The sequence below is a fragment of the Aquarana catesbeiana genome, linkage group LG01 (genome assembly GCF_042186555.1).
Source record: "Aquarana catesbeiana isolate 2022-GZ linkage group LG01, ASM4218655v1, whole genome shotgun sequence".
NCBI lineage: Eukaryota > Metazoa > Chordata > Amphibia > Anura > Ranidae > Aquarana > Aquarana catesbeiana.
This window is the reverse complement of record NC_133324.1, coordinates 214,278,733-214,300,818: the sequence shown is the minus strand read 5'-3', so window position 1 is coordinate 214,300,818 and position 22,086 is coordinate 214,278,733. Positions and strand designations below refer to the sequence as shown.

The 22,086-nt window shown below is 42.2% G+C and overlaps 1 protein-coding gene across 1 annotated transcript; it reads left to right on the top strand.

Moving 5' to 3' along the window:
• Window positions 1-1,320: 1,320 nt before the first annotated feature.
• Window positions 1,321-15,622, top strand: SPMIP10 (sperm microtubule inner protein 10). The gene is made up of 3 exons (XM_073624837.1): window positions 1,321-1,819; window positions 4,554-4,662; window positions 15,319-15,622. Exons 1-3 carry the CDS (start codon window positions 1,683-1,685, stop codon window positions 15,571-15,573), a joined length of 501 nt encoding a protein of 166 aa, XP_073480938.1. The 5' UTR covers window positions 1,321-1,682; the 3' UTR covers window positions 15,574-15,622.
• The last annotated feature ends 6,464 nt before the right edge of the window (window positions 15,623-22,086 follow it).

Sequence of the window (22,086 nt, the reverse complement as noted above, 5' to 3'; positions counted from 1 at the left end):
TAAACATGGAAACATATAAAGTAGCAGAATTGTAACTTATATTACCAGAGACGTATCAAAGAAGGTATCATCTTAGTAATATCATCACATGTAGGCTGGCCTAGTACGTACCAAGAGTTATGCCAGAATAAAATTACTCGCACTTGCAATCCAAAAAAAAAAAACCTGAGCTGATTCTTTAACCGGTTTCGGGTTCAGGTGCTGTCATTTTAACAAAGGGAAACCAGCATTTAATCCGGTTTCCCACTGCACATGTGCTAGCAGTGCTGCGGTTTGTGAATGGTCTGACAGTCTCTCATGGGACCTGTGATGTGTCCCAGAAGGCTGCGGGGGAAAAAGGAGGGGGTGAACTGCCAGTCAGATCGCACTGGTGATCTGACCGGAAGTGGGAGCGGGTACCTGTCAAAACCCCTCCCCCACAAAAAGTGCCAAATGTGGCAGTGGAGGGTGGATATGCAAACAAGCAGAACTTCCCCTTTTGGCTTTAAAGGCTATGTTTACCTTTGTTCACCTTTTTGTTTCTTAATTCCAGCTCCCCTATGTACCAATATAACATCAATGTACTTATTTTGAAAAAATTCAACCATTTTCCATTTATTCTACACAGGCTTACCTCACTGTCTTCACAGCTGTTTAAAAACACTTCTCCATTACTTCTGCCTTACTTCCTGGACTGACTTTAGATCATGACACAGGAAGAAGTTGACCAGCTGAGGATAGATGATGCAGGGTGTGTGCTAATGAGATCAGCTGGTCAACTCCTGGTCAACTCCTTCCTGTGTCATGACCTATAGTCTGCCCAGGAAGTAAGGCAAAAGTAATCGAGAAATGTTTTTAAACCGCTATAAAGAGAGTGAGGTAAGCCTGTGTAGAATAAATGGAAACTGTTTTATTTTTGCAAAATAAATACATTAATGCTATATTGGTACATAGGGGAGCTGGAACTTAGAACAAAAAAAAGGTGAACTTAGCCTTTAAGGCAAAATGGGGCTTCAGTAGGTGTGGGACATAAGAAATGTGTCAATTCAGGGCGTGTTGAAGTAACTAGAAGTAATGTTTTATAACTCTAAACTGAATATACATTTTTATCTTTTCAAACATCAAACGTTGAAAGCAAATAATATCTGTATTATTTATGTCAGTATAATTTTAATCATTTAGTCATTTTTGCAAACGATGGAAAAGTAATGCCTTTGTGACCTTTACAAGGAGTTCTGAATATGTTTGAATTGAATAAATAAATGATTAGAAGATTTCAGCAGTGGGTGTGATCATGAAGAGTGTCCTTCCATAACTCCTGGTTCTCACTATGCAGGTAAGCACACGCTCACTGTAAACAAATCGCATGATCACAGCAACAGTAACTATGGAGGTAGAAAAGGCTCGTCAGACGGGGTGAGACTTGGACAGAAAGGTGATGTACACAGAGGGATCCCATTAGTAAACAAATAGGATCACCCAGAATATGAGCAGTTATCATCCAGGTGGATAGAAAAAAGTCATTCTAATCTGAAGACAGAAAGCTAGTACTATAGCAGTACAAGGTAACTGAAGGAGGCAAGGCCTGGCCTCAAAGGATCTCTATGACAACAAGTACAACACAGAGGAGAGCAGGCTGTCATTCAGAGATGGCAAAACTGAAGAACTAATGTGTATTTATATAGTTGTATATCGTATGTAGTATGCAAAGTCAGCCTGTATTAATGGATGTTCAGATTCAGCAAAAGGCAGAAGACCAAAGCAGTCAGAGACAAGTACCGGAAAACAACCAGCAACCCGAAGCCATGAACTCTGTAGCAACCATCACCGACATTAAAGGGTAACTCTCTACATTTTTATTGTTTTGACTTTTCTTTATTTAACTTGCTTTTTTACAAGTGTTATGTATGTGATACACACAAGCTTACAAGCAATACATTGCAAATAAACAGGAAACAATAAACACAAACCAAAAACTATATTATTAATGTCATAGAATTTAAATCATGATTAAAATGTCTATTAAGAATGGTGGATGCGGCCAAACCAAGCTTACAGTGGGAGGGGGGCATAGTTAAAGTGTAACATTATGTAAAAAAACTAAAAAAAGGTGAATAGGCAGGATTTTTAATGCAGAAAATACATTTGTCTCTTCTGCGTAAAGTTACCTACCTGCCTGTCCGCCCATGTACGGTGAGCATGTGCAGCTCACTATAGAAAGCCAACTGAACTCCTGTGTATGCCCAGGAGTGATGTCATATTGGCCCGGCAAATAAAAGTGGGTATCAGTTGCTGGCCGCTTAAAAAAGATGTCAGCGGGGAAAGCTCCAGGATGCCACATTGATGGAGCCAAGGTGAGTATATTTCCATTTTAAATGAAATCTGAACCTACTCACTGTATACATGGCATACACATGCCACATTCCTTGTACCCACAATATATGCTTTGATTACTGTACCACAAGCTAAAGAGTACAAGCACATATAAAAACCACAATCAACTTTAAAAATATAAAATTCCTCCATTACATAGGATTTTCTGCATGCAGACTATAGACAGAGCTCCCACTTTATCTGAGCCTACCTTAACCCCTTGGCGCCGGGCGTATGCAAATATGTGGCCTCCCAGCACCTGGTTGTTAGCGCCGAGGGGCCACATATTTGCGTTAATTGCGTTAATCCACGCCCTGCCTCCCGGCGTCATAAACCTCTTAAAGGGCCAGGAGGCAGGTAAGGGGTAGCTGTAGATAAAAAAAAAATCTACTTTGTGGCTTTGTCCAATGCTGAATAATGCCCTTGCTGAAGGTGTAGGCCATTTTCATACCTTATGAAGCCTGAATGAAAAACTCCTAGAGATGACAGCATCCCATGCCTACTAGGATGTTGCTAAAATAATCCAAGCTGTTACTGTTCACCCTACTTATCACAGGCGTGAAGTCTCAAACACTGAGCTCAGAGTTACTGCATCAGGGGAAAGAAAGTGCATGTGAGGGGGTTTGAATCAGAGAAGAAGCTCACTCCTGTGATGGTGGAGGTGAACAGCTTGAAATCTCTTAACAACAGCCTAGCCACAAGGCAGAATGGGGGGATGTCATCTTCAGGAGTTTATCAGTCAGGCTCATAAGTATGTAAATGGCCTACACCTATAAAAATACAAAAACATTATTTTGCACTTGTGCACTAGTGTTTGTAAAAGCGTACAAAGAGCAGCACCCAGTAAACATCAGAAAATTGGATGTCGGAATCTATATACACACATACAATGAGTGCACATCTACACAAATATAAGTCCACAAACATCAAGTGAAAAATAGAGACAACCAAGACACTCGTGCTCTTCACCACAAATGAGGATGGCCTCTTATCAAATATGCAAGATCCCCACCATAGAGATCATCCAGGCATGTAATTAACAGATCTCCAGACATTCATCAATGGCAATAGCAGGACACCAACTTCCGGTTTCAGTAATTCTAAGGCTCAGCCGCAACCACACTCATGGAGGAGAAAAGAGGCCTCTCATAGTGTAAAACCGCTAAACAATTTATTTACAACAATAGACAGGTACAGAGCTCTGTCCTGTCATCCTCTTCACTGATCAGAGGGTGCCGGCGGTCCATCATTGGCCAGGACATGCTGATCGGCTTGTGCTGTGACTAATCACAGCACAACTGATGCGGAGGCCACGCACATGTGCGGCCCCTACCTGGATCATGTATCTAGTCCGTGATCTAGTGCAGAAGAGCCGATTTGCTGCTGTACTCTTATGTGACACAGTCAGCAAACAGATATACATTAACTTTTCTGTTATTCCAAAACATAATTTAGAGCACATTACCATGGCTTGAATACATGGTCTATGCTCCCCTTTTAAAGTTGTCCACCCTTGGTTGTTTAAACTTTAAGGGATATTCTAATGCCTTTTGGTAAATTTTATTTCAAGTTTTTACAAAAGTCAAGACTGATATTTTAAATATTTAAATTTGGTTGTACTGTTCCCCTAAAAAAAAAATAAAAACAGAAAAAAAAACTTTTAAAAGGCTTCAGTTTTGAAAATGCGCTAAAGAGACATAGAACTTTAAATGTCTTCATATTAAAGCTGACACTTGGACATCTCCTGGTGTTAGTCCTCCAGTGCATAAGGCATAACCAAGAAACACAGAAAGTGAGCATGAGATGTAGTTTCCCCCTCAACACATATCTGTTTACATCCGCCGCTCTATAGAGGGCAATGGATAGTCCAATTGGTCTGCCCGTGTGAAGGAGTTTCAGCACCCAACACAGGATCTTTCCAAAGTACTACCAGCAAAGTGGAGAGGGAGTGGAGGATGTTGACAGAGCTTCTCTTCAGAGAGAAGCCCAGGCAAAATCATGACTATTGACTTGGAGCTGAAGATTTGCCTGCAGCCATTCAAGTAACAGCTTTGCGATCAAATGCTTGGATTAATGAGGTAAGTATGATATGTGATAGGTGCCAGTAGACTTCATTTTCAAAGGCTTCTTCCTGATGAAAAGTTCCACCCACTTCCCTATCCCCACGTCTCAATTATCAATTATTGTTACTTTATTCGCAGACTAGTTCACTCACACATTCCTGAGTTCACCAGGAGACACCCAATGATTCCCAAACGTTATGTAATGCCCTGGAAACAAGACATGGTCAACAGGAAGCTCATTCTAAGGGTAAGTAATGGGGAAAAAAATCAAGACTGGGATCCAGGAAAATGCTAATGGTTTATAGTCAAATTCATGTTTTTCTTGCATCTATAGGAATCTGCCAATCATTATGAATCATGATTCTTTTTATTTTGTATTGACTTATAAGACTTTTAAGCTCAATCTGATCTCAAGCTGCACTGGCCATAGATGGGTAGAATTTTCAAAGCAAATTCTTGGGAAAAGAAGGCTCTAAGAAAGTTTGTGCATTTTTTCTAACCATTGGTGGGTCAAATCGATGTTTGTTTTTAACCACAATGATGAAAAAAATTTGAAGCAGGATGGAAAAATGTTCTCAAACTAATGACTTTTGCATGCCCTCAACATGGAGGGGGTACGGTGCTTTGTTGATGGGGACAAGGGCCTCTTCCCCACAACCCTGCCCGGTCGTTGTGGGGGGTCTGCTGGCGGGGGACTTATCAAAATCCGGAAGCCCCCTTTAACAAGAGGGCCCCCAGATTCCACCCCCCCATTTAAATTAGTATGGGATACATGGTACCCCTACCCTCTCACCAAAAAAAGTAGTGCAATGTGACAAAAGACAATAGACAGTTTGAGACAAGTTCTTTATTAAAAATGACTTCTTGTCCCTGCTTCTTCCTCCCATCTTATTCTTCCCCTGCTTCTTCCTCCGGTCTTCTTCCCCCGCCATCACCCCCGCCGATGACCCGCTGAAAATAAAAAAAAAGAACCTCTTCCGATGCTGCGATGGGGGGGGGGGGTGACGTCTGTAAGAGTCCAGGGCTTACTACGCATACACCAATGAGCGTTGCCGCATGAGGAAGGAAGTGACACAGGAAGTGACCTCAACCCGATGGAAAAAGGTGGGAAAATCCCCAGGAGGCGCACAGGAAGTGACCTCAAACTTCCCTATAGAAGCCCAGCCCAGACACTGCCAAATTGCTGGATTATCTTCAGTCCCCCCTTGTTCCTGTGCTAGTGTGTGATCTGTCTGAACCTGTTGTGACCTGGAAACCTGTTTGACTACTCTTGATTGCTGCTTGCCTTTGACCACGGATTTGTACCTTAACCATTCTAATTCTTTGCCCCTTTTGTACTCAGCTGCCAGATTGGAACCGACCCCGGCTTGGATCTCGACCATTCTTCTTCTGATTAACCCTTTTATGCTTCGTTGCCCAACTGGACTTGATCTGGGCTCGGATCCCGGACTAAGGCTTGCACGGTGCACCGCACCCTTGTCCCCACCAAGTCTCTGTCTCCATCTTTGGAGGCTTTAAGGACCCGAGGTGCAAGAGAGGCCTCCCAAATTGGATGTCAGAATCTATATACACACATACAATGAGTGCACATCCACACAAATATAAGTCCACAAACATCAAGTGAAAAATAGAGACAACCAAGACACTCGTGCTCTTCACCACAAATGAGGATGGCTTCTTATCAAATATGCAAGATCCCCACCATAGAGATCATCCAGGCATGTAATTAACAGATCTCCAGACATTCATCAATGGCAATAGCAGGACACCAACTTCCGGTTTCAGTAATTCTAAGGCTCAGCCGCAACCACACTCATGGAGGAGAAAAGAGGCCTCTCATAGTGTAAAACCGCCAAACAATTTATTTACAACAATAGACAGGTACAGAGCTCTGTCCTGTCATCCTCTTCACTGATCAGAGGGTGCCGGCGGTCCATCATTGGCCAGGACATGCTGATTGGCTTGTGCTGTGACTAATCACAGCACAGCTGATGCGGAGGCCACGCACGTGCACGGCCTCTACCTGGATCACGTATCTAGTACGTGATCTAGTGCAGAAGAGCCGAATTGCTGCTGTACTCTTATGTGATACAGTTAGCAAACAGATATACATTAAAGTCTCTGTCTCCATCTCCGGAGTCTTTAAGGACCCGAGGTGCATGAGAGGCCTCCCCACTACTTCGGTCTCACATCAGGTATGTGGCCCTCATGACAACATCATTCAGAAACCCCACCCCCTTGTGATTTCGCAGCCCGAGGCATGATGGCTCAGTGACGTCACAAGGTGGCAGAGAAAGAAGAGCACCTAAGAAAGAAGTAGACCGGAGGAAGAAGAAGACCGGAGGAAGAAGCGGGGGAAGGAGAAGACCGGAGGATATATATACAAGATCCATGTTTATTCTTACTTGAATGTGCTTTGTGTATTTCTTCCAGATCTGTGTAGTAATCCAGAGTGAATTTTTTCCTCTGTGCAGAACCTTTCTGTAAAAAAGACCGGTCACTGCTACTCTCTCTCCTTGTGCAGGGTGACTGGTCTTGTCTCCACCCCCTCCTGTAGTTATCTGCAGGCAGCCTGTATTGGGGGCGAGCCTGCTGGGCCCCTCCCACAACTCTGCTTTCTGCCCGGGCTATTTACAGCGAAGTGATGATGTCACTACTACTTTTACCAGGTGATATCTGGGTTTGCCAAGGCATTTAATGCACACAAAGTGTATTCATATGTTTGTGGCTATTAGGTAATATATTTAGGTTAACATTTTTGCACTTGGAGTTCAACTTCTGACTTACAAAGCTTACAGCTCCAGACAGGCAGTTAGATTCACACTTAAAATACACATGCATAAACTGTTTTAGGCTCCATGCATACTAGCGTTTTCTTAAAGTGATTGGAAAGTCTTGTTTTTTTTTGTTTTTTTTTAGTTCAAAATAAAAAAACATGTCTATACTTACCTGCTCTTTGCAGTGGTTTTGCACAGAGCAGCCCAGATCCTCCTCTTCTGGGGTCCCTCACCGGCGCTCCTGGCCCCTGTCTCCTGCTGAGTGCCCCCACAGCAAGCAGCGTGCTATGGTGGCACCCGAGCCCAGTCGAATGCTCCCTGTGTCCATTCAGACACAGAGCCGTGTCCCGGCCCCACTTTCTCTCCTCATTGGCTGACTGACTTTGATTGACAGCAGCGGGAGCCAATGGTGCCACACTGCTATCTCAGCCAATGAGGAGGGTAGTCCCGGACAGCCAAGACACTCCTGCAACAGCACTGGATCTAGATGGACCTCAGGTAAGTATTAAGGAGACTGATGGGGGCTGCTGCACATAGAAGGCTTTTTATCTTAACCTCCCTGGCGGTATGATTATGTCAGGAATTTTGTACCAAAAGTGGTACAATTTTTTGCATGGAAATTTGGTGTTATGTATTGTAGGCCTGCAATTCTTAGTAATTACTTACTTAAACCTGACCAAACAAAACTCTAGTAGACATCCCAGATGTGATAAAGTTTGAAACACTAAATCATGAATTATAATCTAATAAATAATATAATTGTATTCAATAATGTAATACAAAATAATGAAATTTGTCAAACAAAGAAAATTCAATAAACATCCTGAGTGTGATAAATTTTGAAACAAGGTACAGCACAAAGTCCGACGTCACAATCAGGACAATGGAACCTGCTTTCTTTTCGGACTTTCTTTCCATTGCCATCTCTCTTTGAACAGAAAACTACGCACATCCTGGTAGTTGCTGCCTTTTTTGCAGTTGGCGATGTAGTCCATAAAGTGACGACCAGTCAGGCGTTCTGGGTTGGCAACGTCAACAGCACGTCGTCCTGGTCTGTTCACAGCTACAGCTACAGCTACAGCTACTGAACAAGAGGCTTGTCACTCTTTGCTCTGTACAGCATATATGCGTTCCAAAGGCATTGTTCCAGAAGATGCCTAAAAATCTTCTTATAATATTTTTTTGCTGTTTGCGCATAGCCAGATAAAATGTCATTGCCTGATCGGCTCTGTCGACAGCTCCTATTGTGTTATTATAGTTTATCACGACTTGCGGCTTCAGCACATCTTTCCCACCTTTTGTGTGGACCATGGCAGTGGAGGTATTGTGCACAGTACTCATGAGACATACGTCCTTCTTGTCTCGCCATCGCATTGCCATTGTCTTACCCTTCTGCCAGGCAACCATTTCTCTGGTTTTTAGTTTTTTCTTGGCAAACATAAATGGCATATCACGTCGGTTAGGCCTAATGGTACCATACGCATCAGTTTTGTTTTGTAGCAAAACCTCATACAGTTCCAGAGACATGTAGAAATTGTCTATAGTCACACAATATCCCTGGTTCAGCAATGGTTCCAGCAGTGTAAGGACAGATTATGTGGCCATCCCATAGCCGCTGTACCTGGGGTTGAACTTCGTGCCTTTACCGGTGTAAATGACCGAATTCCAGATGTACCCAGTGGATGACTCACAGAGCATGTAGGATTTGATGCCAAACCGCGCTCTTTTGGATGCAATAAACTGTATCCAGCTTAGGCGTCCCTTGTAGGCCATCAAACTTTCATCCACGCTGACGTCCCTTTCTGGCATGTATAAACAGAGTAGAGGCTCCCATCATCTCATAGAGCATGATGGTCCCATCCCTTTTGATAGAAATGGAAATGGTTACCCCCTATTTTGGGACTTTAAATGGACCACCGACTCAAAAAATTATGTGTAAAAAATGTTCTTTAATATAATAGATTCAAATACATGACATAACGTATATGATAAGGATGCACTAAATGTGCTACATAAGACAAATCAACCATAATATGTAGAATAGCATACAGAATGAATGCCCAATTTCCCGACGCGTTTCCGGTATAAGGTGTTCCAATACCTTCCTCAGGGGCCAAGGGTTTAGAGAGTTTAACATTCAAAATAAATTCCACCTGCACAATCTATCGGGACGTGCTCATAATGTTTACTTTCATTGGGTGGAGCGGAACAGCTGGTTAACCATATTGCTGTTGGGCTAAATAGCCCAGGGAACAATGTCCCAACGATCCACCTCTGGAGAGACAAGTAGGTCCGTCAGGCGTGGGGTGTCGGGTCACTGGATAAATGCCTGGTATTTATCCAGTGACCCGACGTCCTGATAGATTGTGCAGGTGTTATACACCCAGAGAACGCACTTTATATCTATGATATCTACAAGTGGCAAGGCGTGCAGTGCCAATATGGACTTACTGGTCCCTAATGCTCACCTCTAACATTGAATCACCATACTGGAATTTATTTTGAATGTTAAACTCTCTGAACTCTTGGCCCCTGAGGAAGGTATTGGAACACCTTATACCGGAAACGCGTTGGGAAATTGGGCATTCATTCTGTATGCTATTCTACATATTATAGTTGATTTGTCTTATGTAGCACATTTAGTGCATCCTTATCATATACGTTATGTCTTGTATTTTAATCTATTATATTAAAGAACATTTTTTACACATCATTTTTTGAGTCGGTGGTCCATTTAAAGTCCCAAAATAGGGGGTAACCATTTCCATTTCTTTCTGGCATGTAGGTTCACTGGAAATTGGTCACAATAATTTGGCATAGCTCCCAGATTTTTTTTAGTTTGGGCGCAGGATGCGTGACCTCATCAAATTCTTCATTGTTCGTGAAGTGGAAATACTTCATGATGAGGGAAAACCGGTATTCTGACATCATGTAACTTACGTGCCAGTAACTTATTGGTGTTCCAGTACTATTTCTGGAGCGGTTTCCCCACCACCCCCTGAAGAATGATGAGTCCCAGGAACTGCCAGATGTCCCCTTTGGTCACCGGTGCCCACTTTCTGCTTCTGGAAAACCTGGCATGCAGCGTAGCGGATTGCTGCTCTTGGTAGTGATTTGTCTCTGTGACAATTTTTTCAATTACCTCCTCAGTGAGGAATAATTGCAGGTATGCCAGAGGGTTGCCACGCTCAACATCTACCTTCATCCCAGGTGATCCAGTGAAGGGGAATCTTGGGGGCGCTACCTGGTCCGTATCGCAGTCAATAGGGCACCAAGTATGCACATCGCTGAAGTCAGGTGCAGGATCATCACCGTTGTCACTTGCCAGATCAGTGTCAGACAACAAATCTCCCCACGACTCACTATTGCTCAGTTCTGCGAGCAACTCAGTGTCGCTGTCGCTGTCACTCAACTGGTCCAAAAGCGCTTTTGTAGTAAAGTGGCGCTTTTTTGATGCCATGTTATAAATATTTTATGGGCACAAATGACTGTAAAATGACAAGCAAGGGGCACTGTACAGTGATCAAGTGTCAGATCTGAGATGATACAGTGTAATTCTCTCAGATTACAACGTATCACTTCTTTTATAAGTGTGTCACTTTTGAATGTGTGTGTCACTTTTGAATTACCCACCCAGTTCCACTCCCATGCACCGCTGCTGCTCGCAGGGAGCGGAACCGGGAAGTCAGATGCCGATTGGCGCTCTCGCCGTGATCTTGCTGGCGAAAACAGCGGAGGACATCGCTGGATCACCACGAGAAGGTAAGCGGACTCCGCTGACAGCTCTGCAATGTTACTCCGAGCGTGACTCTGGGGTTACCGCTCCTGGCAGAGAAAATCAACCCCGAGTCACGCTCGGGAATACCGCCAGGGAGGTTAATGCATAGAATAAAAAAAAACCTTCTGACATTACAACCACTTTAAGCTCCTAGAAGCTGTCATTAGCATGTTTTTTCTGCTCCTAGAAGTTAAAAAGTGTTATCCTATGTGTCCATGCACACTACATTAGGTTAGCATTAAAAAAAAAAAATTGTTTTTGTAGAGTTTTTTGGAGTGTTTTTCCAGCAGAAAAAAATGCTGAATGCCCCTAAACGCTACTTTTTCTTTCTTTATGTACTGTAAAAATGCTAATAAAATGCTATTGCTCCTTAAAGCTTTTAAAACGCTACTACAAGCCGTCACAAAAACATTATTATCAGCATTTTTCATCCAGTGTTTTTTTTTTTTTTTTTTAGCATTTTTTGACCTTATAAAAGAACGCTAGCGTGCATGGAGCCTAAAGCCTCGTACACACGGTACGAAAATCAAAAGGGGATTGTCGTTTGACAGGCTTTTGTCCGAAACTCTTACCGTTAGTACATTCCTTTCGATTTTTCCAATTTTCGGACAACAAATGTTGGATGACAGACTAGTAAATTTTTGGCGAACGACGGCTCCACATCTGATCTTCGGATGGTCACTACACAAATCTGTCACACAAAAGTCGAAAGTACAAACACGCATGATCGGAACCAAGGAACGAGCCGGAATCGGTCGGTCTTGTAAACTAGCGTTCGGAATGGAGGATTAACATTCGTGATGTGGCAAATTATGAAATGTTGAAATGCAGCGCACATTCTCTTCTTTAATCGGATATTAATGAAGCTGCTTTGCTGGAGTTATGCCAAACGTATTTTAAAAGGCATTTGTTTTTTTACGATCTGAAAATCGCAAATCCATGCTTACCAAAATTCTACTAACACGAAATTAGCAGAAGGGGCCCAAAGGGTGGCACTTGAGAAATGAATTTCCTCTTTATATTCTCATAGTATGTCAATACGTTCGTGTTTGTCAAATGACAATTTGCAGATCCTGGCACGCGCCCTTTTGACAAAAATCAGACGGCTTAAAGTTGGCCATACATTATACCATTTTCTTGTTCAATTTCCTTTAGATTTACCTTCAACTATATAGTGCAAGGGCCTGTCTGATTGCATACAAAATTGAAAGTGTTTAGGTATGACCTCATATTATAAGGTTGTGGTAAATCTAAAGGAAAGTTGTAGAAGAAAATTGTATAATATATGGCCAGCCTTAGCTGCCAAACAATTTATAATTGTGTTCAGCTAGCCTTGTGATTCAGGAACCCCTGCCAGATGGCATCCTCAGGACCTTGACCTCAACTGCAGCAGTAGAATAGCTTGGTCAAGAACACTAGTAAAAAACACACCCCTGACTGCAGAATGGACAATGATGCAGCAGCACATCGAAAAGTCATCATCACTATGCTCAGCCTACCTAAAACCTTTCTTACCCCTTTTATTTCAGACTACGATTTGTATCAGACCTGCAGCTGTACCGGAAATAAGAAATGGAGGTTGTAAGATTTTAGCTTGAGCTATGCATGTGAGATTCATGCTGACCTGGTGTCATGTTAGAGGTCTAGCCCGCTGTGCAGCTTGTGAATTATAATCCTAAAGACAAAAGATCTCTTGTCTGCACATGAACAGAGATATACAGTAGTAGTAAGAGCCAGCAAAACCATTTGGAGAGGGTATTATCTTGCTCTACTATATGGATGTGTCTACCATATATAGATAAATGAATTTGTAACATTGAAATATCTCAGCAGTTTTAGTCCATACAGTACATGAACCACAAAGATTGGGATCTTTTTGGAAAAAGGATAAGATTGCTATTGAAATGTAATGTTTTATAGTTATATGTTATAATACTGTATGTTGTATGGCAGGAACAACCCATTTATCTTTATTTCGCCTTTGTACTAGAGAAGGAAGAACTATAGAGGACTTGCGAGCAGACCCAGTAGAAGTGATAAAACATTTTGGAGTTAAACTACTATGTGGTTTTGTGTATTCAATTTATACTTGTGTTCTAGTGGATTTTATATATTTACTAAAAACATATATATGAATTTACACTATATTACCAAATTTTTTGGGACACCTGCCTTTTCACGCACATAAACTTTAAAGGAGAAGTCCAGCCAAAGCTCGAAGTTCGCTCTCTGCTGACTTCACAGAAATCAGTCCAGGCACCGTGTCATCACGACAATAAAGTCTGGATCTGCCAGGTGCCTGGACTGATACCCATCTCAGCCTCTCAGCGAGCTGCTGAGAGCCCGAGACAGCCCGCTCCGCACCAGTGAGCGTGGAGGAAGATGTACAGAGAGCTGTGACTGACAGTCTACAGCTCTCTGCTCACGGAGCTCTGAAAACCAAGTGATCGGTGGTGTTCAGTCGCTCGGTTTTCATGCTGCATCCTCCGAGGTAAGTATAAATAGGGGAAAAAAAATAAAACCCATACTTCTCTTTTAATGGCATCCCAGTCTTAGTCCGTAGGGTTCAGTATTGATTTGTCCCACCCTTTGCCGCTATAACAGCTTCAACTCTTCTGGGAAGGCTGTCTACAAGGTTTAGGAGTGTGTCTATGGGAACGTTTGATCATTCTTCCAGAAGTGCATTTGTGAGGTCAGGCACTAATGTTGGACGAGAAGGCCTGGCTTGAAGTCTCCGCTCTAATTCATCCTAAAGGTTTTCTATCAGGTTGAGGTCAGGACTATGTGCAGACCAGTCAGGTTCCTCCACCCCAAACTTGCTCATCCATGTCTTTATGGACCTTGGTTTGTGCACTGGTCCAAATCATTTGGTGGAGGGCGGATTATGGTGTGGGGTTGTTTTTCAGGGGTTGGGCTTGGCCCCTTAGTTCCAGTGAAGGGAACTCTTAAGGTGTCAGCATACCAAGACATTTTGGACAATTTCATGTTCTCAACTTTGTGGGAACAGTTTGGGGATGGCCCCTTCCTATTCCAACATGACTGCACACCAGTGCACAAAACAAGGTCCATAAAGACATGGATGAGTGAGTTTGAGGTAGAGAAAATTGACTGGCCTGCACAGAGTCCTGACCTCAACCCGATAGAACACTTTTGGGATGAATTAGAGACTGCATGCCAGGCCTTCTCGTTCAGATCAGTGCCTGACCTCACAAATGCGCTTCTGGAAGAATGGTCATAAATTCCCATAGGCACACTCCTAAACCTTGTGGACAGCCTTCCCAGAAGAGTTGTAGCTGTTATAGCTGCAAAGAGTGGGCCATCTCAATATAGAACACTACGGACTAAGACTGGGATGCCATTAAAGTTCATGTGCGTGTAAAGGCAGGCTTCCCAATACTTTTAGTAATGTAGTGTACATATTAAATATGATATTTTGGTATGGAGTCTCATTATATGTTTTTTAGAAATAATTCTAGAACGTTTAGATTCTGTATATACAGTACGTATATATGTATTAAACTATATAGTTTTTATCAGTGCATGTATTTTTTCTGGCGATATAAAATTCCTTATGATTGATTGAGCAAGGGTTGTTTTTTTATGGATTTAGGGTATATTCTCCCTTTGAGCTATAGTATTAGTAGCTGCACAGGGATGCACGTGTTTGATTTTTAGAGACTGACAATAAACGTACTGGCTGAACATGTATGTCATAGGCATGGTATTTTATCAGTCAATTTTTTTCCACTAATCCCAGACATACCACTTAACAAAGACAAGCAGCTCTGTAGTCCATCACGTGCTGTGCAGACAATGGCTGTGCTTAGAACTGAAAAGACCCCGTCAGTAACATATGCTGCTTATTGACTGCACTCTGTGACAACACAGTTATCATTCTTGCCGGCTTGGTAATTACTTTTCCCATTTCTAGTCTCTCAGAATAGGCTCATTAAAATTGCATTACCATTCGATAAAAAGGGACCCCCAGCTAAATAATCTAAGCTAGTTATAATAATGTATTAAGGTGGCCACAAACAGGCAGATGTCTCACCAAGAGTAACCAATTATCTGCTGTTGGGGCCTACCATACTCTGTGCTGAAATCTTTGTGTCCTTTTCTTATAGAAAAGGGAGAAATACGCAGTTTGCTGCCAAAAGATTTTCCATCATGTTAAAAAAAAAATATCATTATGTGATAATGATAACTTCTGATGACCTTTACCATGCCTAGCTGTTAATGCTCAGAATGGGTTATAGTGCCGTGTATGGCCGGATTGAATGTTGCCATGCCAACCTAGCAGTTTATGAGAACTCTTTCTCCTTTTTAACAACTGTGTTTTATTGTAAAGCATGCAGGTCAATCTGGGGTGCACACAGGTCCCCAGGAAGAGAGCCTATTTCTGGAGAACAAAGAGAGGTTGTGTCATGGAGAAGATCGTCACTTCATCATGGAGAAGATGAAAATCCCATCACATATGCAGCACACAGATTTATCACTGCACTCCTCCCTGTCTAGATACCAGAGCTACATGATCAACCAGAGAAGCAGAATGCTGGGACCGCAGTATGGTGACAATAGGACCCTATCTCCTACCACAGAGTGACTCAGAGAGCTCCACTTCCTGTAGACAGAATAAAAAAAACATTATGCAATCCCTTTGTTACGTAGTCTGTAGTGATCAGCATCTTTCACTGTGGGGGAGATCTACTAAAACTGGTGCACACAGTATCTGGTGCAGTTGTGCTTAGTAACCAATCAGCTTCTAACTTCAGCTTGTTCAATGGAGCTTTGACAATAAAACCTAGAAGCGGATTGGTTACTATGCACAGCTGCACAGTTTTAGTAAATCTCCCCCTGTGTGTCTTCTGGGGTTGCTTGACATTTCTTCTCATATATTATAGTTTGCACTATACCCCAGCACCCAACACTTATCTTTGGGGAACAATACCTATTGCTCAGAAATATTCAGCAAAGCATGGCCTGAAGCCTGTAGGAATTAATAGGCACGGTTGACATTCAAAAGTCCAACTCCAACCAAAACATTTTCTTTTTTTGAAAAGGGAAGGTGTGGGTTTGAGACATATACCGTATTTATCGGCGTATAACACGAAAATAGGGGGAAAATCGCGGGTGCGTGTTATACGCAGACAGCAAACCTCGGAGGGGAGGGAGGGGATGAGTACCACCGGAAATCACAGAGCCGTCGTCTCCTCTCCGCCCAGCTCTCACTCGGCTCTGACTCGGCTCGCACGTCACACACACAGTCCCGCCTCCACAACCCTCATTGGACCAGTGTTCTGTCTATCACAGGAGCTGGTCTAATGCCGATGGTGGAGGTGGGACTGTGTATGTGACTGCCGACTGAGAGCCGAGGAAACAGATGATGGCTCGGTGATTTCATATGAGAGATGGTGAGCTGCATTGATGGGGGAGATGGGCACAGAACAGGCTGCAGATGGGCACAGAACAGGCTGCACTGAAGCTGCAGATGGGCACAGATCAGACTGCACTGAAGCTGCAGATGGGCACAGATCAGACTGCACTGAAGCTGCAGATGGGCACAGATCAGACTGCACTGAAGCTGCAGATGGGCACTGATAAGGCTGCATCGATTCTCACTGACCATTATTTTGCTTCAAAGTGGTTTATTTAAAAAAAAAAAAAAAACAAATTTCCTGAAACTTCCCTCTTAAATTGGGGTGCGTGTTATACGCCGATAAATACAGTATTTTGAGAAAAATTAAGAAGAGGTAGAACTTCAGACAAAGTTTGTATTGTTTTCTGTGCTTTCTTATCCCAATAATGCCAATGGTACCTATATTTCTTGTACAGACATCAAAGGGATAGGAAGCTATAATCCCCCTTATGGGGTCCATCCATGAAAGAAGAGTAAACTCTTTCCCAATAAATCCAAAACGTAATTTTTATTGTTGATTAAGGTTTCAAGCATAGCTTCACTTTTGGATAACTAATAATTTTTTATCAAATTGCAGACTTTTTCATATTTTTTTTATGTGAAAAGTTGGAAGGTCTGCTTGCTGCAATCATATGATCAGCCCCATTGTTGTAGTAACAGAAAAACTGCTAGGAAAAGCTATGAGCCAATCGCATGAGCAGGAAATGAAACTTCTGAATGTTGCCTTAGCTACAAAGAACAAAACATTTGATTTTTTTTCCAGTTCTAGAAAATCAAGCTGTTTGTAGATTAAAACAGAAAGATGCATTTTAATACCTTTAAGGTGAAACACCAGGAAATAACATTCTTTGATTGGACGAGATGGATATTGTCATCTGCCTCTACTCTCCGTCTAGTCTAATCACTTAATGCCTTGTATTCATTGAAAGCAAAATGAATGCATCCTGAAGATAACAGCTATTGCTATATAGTTGTGCTCAAAATTTTGCATACCCTGGAAGAAATTGTGAAATTTTGGCATTGATATTAAAAATATGGCTGATCATGACAAAAAAACAGGACAATCACCAGTCTGTCTCACCACCCCATTCAGTCAGAAAGTGGTTTGCATACATTGAGCACATGCAAAGTGATATCTGAATGGTGCTTATGCCATGTGAACAACCTCCTATGTTTACAATGCAGCAGGGCAGCTTCTTGGCACACGATGCAGAAGCTAGTGGAGATCACTGTAGTAGCAGTGCCTACTACAGTGATTTCCAGCTTCCATGGGGATCCCACAGGTATATTATATACTGTTGTGCTCAATAGTTTACATACCCTGGCAGAACTCATAACATTTTGGTATTGATATTGAAAATATGACTAATCATGCCAAAAAACTGTCTTTTATTAAAGGATAGTGATCATATGAAGCCATTTATTATCAGTTGTTTGGCTCCTTTTTAAATCACAATGATAACAGAAATCCCCCAAATGGCCTTGATCATAAATGTACATACCCTGGAATGTTTGGCCTTGGTACAGACAAAAAGGTGACACACACAGGTTAAAATGGCAATTAAAAGGTTAATTTCTGTGTTTTTATTTTAATTGAAATTACTGTTTGTGTATAAACGGTCAATAAGTTTGTTAGCTCTCACGTAGATGCACTGAGGAGGCTAGATAGTGAACCATGGGGCGCAGAAAAGAACTGTCAAAAGACCTGCGTAACAAGGCAATGAAGCTTTATAAAGATGGTAAAGGATATAAAAATATATCCAAAGCCTTGAATATGCCAGTCAGTACTGTTCAATCGCTTTTTAAGAAGTGGAAAATTCTGGGTTCTCATGATACCAAGCAAAAGCCAGGTAGACCGAGAAAAATTGCAGCCACAACTGCCAGAAGAATTGTTCAGGAAACAAAGAAAAACCCACATGTAACCTCAGGAGAAATACAGGCTGCCCCGGAAAAAAAAACAGTGTTGTTGTTTCAAGGAGCACATTACGATCATACTTGAACAAAAATGATCTGCGTGGTCGAGTTCCCAGAAAGATGCCTTTACTGCACCAATACCACAAAAAAGCTTGATTACAATATGCCCGACAACACTTTAAGATGCCTCACAGCTTCTGGTACACTGTAATTTGGAGTGATGAGACCAAATAGAGCTTTACGGTGACAACCTGAAGCACTATGTTTGGAGAGGGATCAACAAGGCCTATAGCAACAAGAATACCATCCCCACTGTGAAGCATGGTGGTGACTCACTGATGTTTTGCGGGTGTGTGAGCTTTAAAGGCACAGGGAATCTTGTGAAAATTGATGGCAAGATGAATGCAGCATGTTATCAGAAAATACTAGCTGACAATTTGCATTCTTCTGCATGAAAGCTGCGCATGGGACAGTCTTGGACTTTCCGCTATGACAATGACCCTAAGCACAAGGCCAAGTTGACTCTCCAGTGGTTAAAGAAGAAAAAGGTAAAGGTTTTGCAGTGGCCATCACAGTCTCCTGACCTTAATATCATTGAGCCACTCTGGGGAGATTTTAAATGTGCAATTCATGCAAGACGACTAAAGATTTAGCATGCCCTGGGGGCATTTTGCCAAGATGAATGTGCAACTATAGCCCCATAGACAGCCATTACAAAAGACTGCACGCTGTCATGGATGCTAAAGGGGGCAATACACAGTATTAACTGCTTCAGATCCGCCCTATAGCCGAATGACGGCTACAGCGCAAACCTACTTTGCCGGGAGTACGTCTAATAACGTCCTCCTCTGCCAGAGCGGCCTGCGGCTGATCACAGATTAGAGTAAGGGGTCGATCCCGACCCCTTACCACGTGATCAGCTGTCAGCCAATGACAGCTGATCATGTGATGTAAACAGAGCAGAACAGAAAAAAAAAATCACCGGCTGCTGTGAGAGGGACATCGGTCACGATCAAGGAGTTTGCCCCAAGCTCATCTGTGCCCACCAGCGCCACCCATCAGTGCCCACAGTGCCACCCATCAGTGCCACCTATCAGTGCCCACAATCAGTGCCTTATCAACAGTGCTGCCCATCAGTGTCACCTATCAGTGCCCATCAGTGTCACCTACCAGTGCCCAGTGTTACCTACCAGTGCCATTCAGGGCCCATCAGTGCCATCTATCAGTGGTACCTATTAGTAACACCTATCAGTGCCACCTATCAGTGCCACCCATCGGAGCCCATCAGTGCCATCTTATCAGTGGCCATCAGTGCCGCCTTATCTGTGCCCATCAGTGCTGCCTTATCTGTGCCTATCAGTGCCACCTTATCTGTGCCCATCAGAGCCCATCAGTGCAGCCTATTAGTGCCCACCAGTGCAGCCTATCAGTGCTGCCTCATCAGTGCATATCAATGAAGGAGAAAAATTATCTGTTTGCAAAATTTTATAACAAACTATGAAACATGATTTTTTTTTTTCAAAATCTTCCATCTTTTTTTGTTTGTTTAGCAAAACATAAAAACTCCAGCTGTGATTAAATACCACCAAAAGAAAGCTCTATTTGTGTGAAAAAAAATATAAAAATGTAATTTGGGTGCAGTGTTGTATGACCGCGCAATTGTCATTCAAAGTGCATCAGCGCTGAAAGCTGAAAATTGGTCTGGGCAGGAGGGTATAGGGCACTAAGAGTATGCAGACTTTTAAACAGGGGTCGTTTCATTTGTTTACTTTTTGCCATGTTTTATTTTATGATTGTGCCATTCTGTTATGACCTACAGCTAAATATAAATCCCATAAGAAATAAAAGTGTTTTGCCTGCTCAGTCATGTTTTCTTTAAACATGATACATTCTGTATATTACCAATTCTTCAAGGGTATGCAAACTTTTGATCACAGCTGTACACATACCAATGATGAAATCACAGACACCAGACGTAAAGTACCTTGTGTACCTTGTGGTAATGCTGGGGAGGTAGGATAATAACACCATAGAGTATAAAACTGATTTCTAAATAATATCATTTTTATCTTGGTTACAAAGACCTTCATCTTAAATTCAGTTCTGTAAATTAAAACAGCTCACTGTTTTTCAGGTTGAGATTCACTGATGCATTTGTGCATTTTCATTTTTCATTTTACTAGCTGCAATAATTATTCTTTTTATTCTTCATCTTCAAAAAAAAATGTTTTAACTGGAAATGAAAAGCTTTAGAGACTTTCCCATTTTATATTTTAAACATAGAAGGATTCCTCATATTTCTCACTGCCAGTATACGGTACAATTTAGTAACAGAGGTTTTAAAAAGATAACAGATCAGTCATTCCAATTCGTTTGGTTATAGTATTTTGATTATGAGTAGAGCTTATGAATCGGTTGTTTATGTGCTTACTACATCATAGCTGAAAGGAAATTAGTATGAATAAAAATTCTCGTCAGCCACAATCGCTCACAGAGGCATTACCAATTAATTAGTTAAATGGGTTGCTGTATCAGTGAGAAATGTGGGAAATAAGTCCCTGACCCTTCTTTAAAAACACGTTGCATGGAACGGCATGGTTCTGTGGCACCATACGGTTTCATGCACACGAAAACGCAGACATTTGCCAATACATAGGGGTGCTTTTAAAAATGAATGGCTACTCTCCTAAAAAGTAGCACATTTTGATGCAGGTTGGGAATATGCACTACTATGCGCATGTTCCTGACCTGCACATACACTATATTGTCAAAAGTATTGTGACGCCTGCCTTTACAAACACATGAACTTTAATGACATCCCAGTCTTATGCCGCGTACACACGAGCGGAATGTCTGTCAGAAAAAGTCCGATGGGAGCTTTCATCGTATTTTCCGACCGTGTGTATGCCCTATCGGACTTTTTCCATCTAAATTCTGAAGGACTTAGATAGTGAACATGTTCTAAATTTTTCCGACGGAACTAATTACTATCGGGAAACGACGCATGCTCTGAAGCAAGTACGAGACGGAAGCTATTAGCTACTGGTTATTGAACTTTTGTTTTCTAGTCCCGTCGTACGTGTTGTACGTCACCTCGTTCTGGATGGTCACACTTTGGTGAGATCGTGTGTAGGCAAGATCGCTTGAGCAGAATTCCGTTAGAGTTCTGTTGGAGATACCTTCGGAGTTTATTCCGACGGCAAAACCGGTCGTGTGTACGCGGCATTAGTCTGTATGGTTCAGTATTGAGTTGGCCCACCCTTTGCAGCTATAACAGCTTCAACTCTTTTGGGAAGGCTGTCCACAAGGTTTAGGAGTGTGTCTATAGGAATGTTTGACCATTCTTCCAGAAGCGTATTTGTGAGGTCAGACCCTGATTTTATTTTTTTATTTATTTATTTCAGGTACTTATATAGCGCCGTCAATTTACACAGCGCTTTACATATACATTGTACATTCACATCAGTCCCTACCCTCAAGGAGCTTACAATCTAAGGTCCCTAACTCACATTCATACATACTAGGGACAATTTAGACAGGATCCAATTAACCTACCAGCATGTCTTTGGAGTGATGTTGGACGAAAAGGCCTGGCTCGCAGTTCCTCTACCCCAAACTCACTCATCCATGTCTTTATGGACCTTGCTTTGTGCACTGGTGTGCAGTCATGTTGGAACAGAAAGGGGCCATCTCCAAACTGTTCCCACAAAGTTGGGGGCATGAAATTGTCCATAATGTCTTGGTATGCTAACGCCTTAAGAGTTCAGTTCACTGGAACTAAGGGGC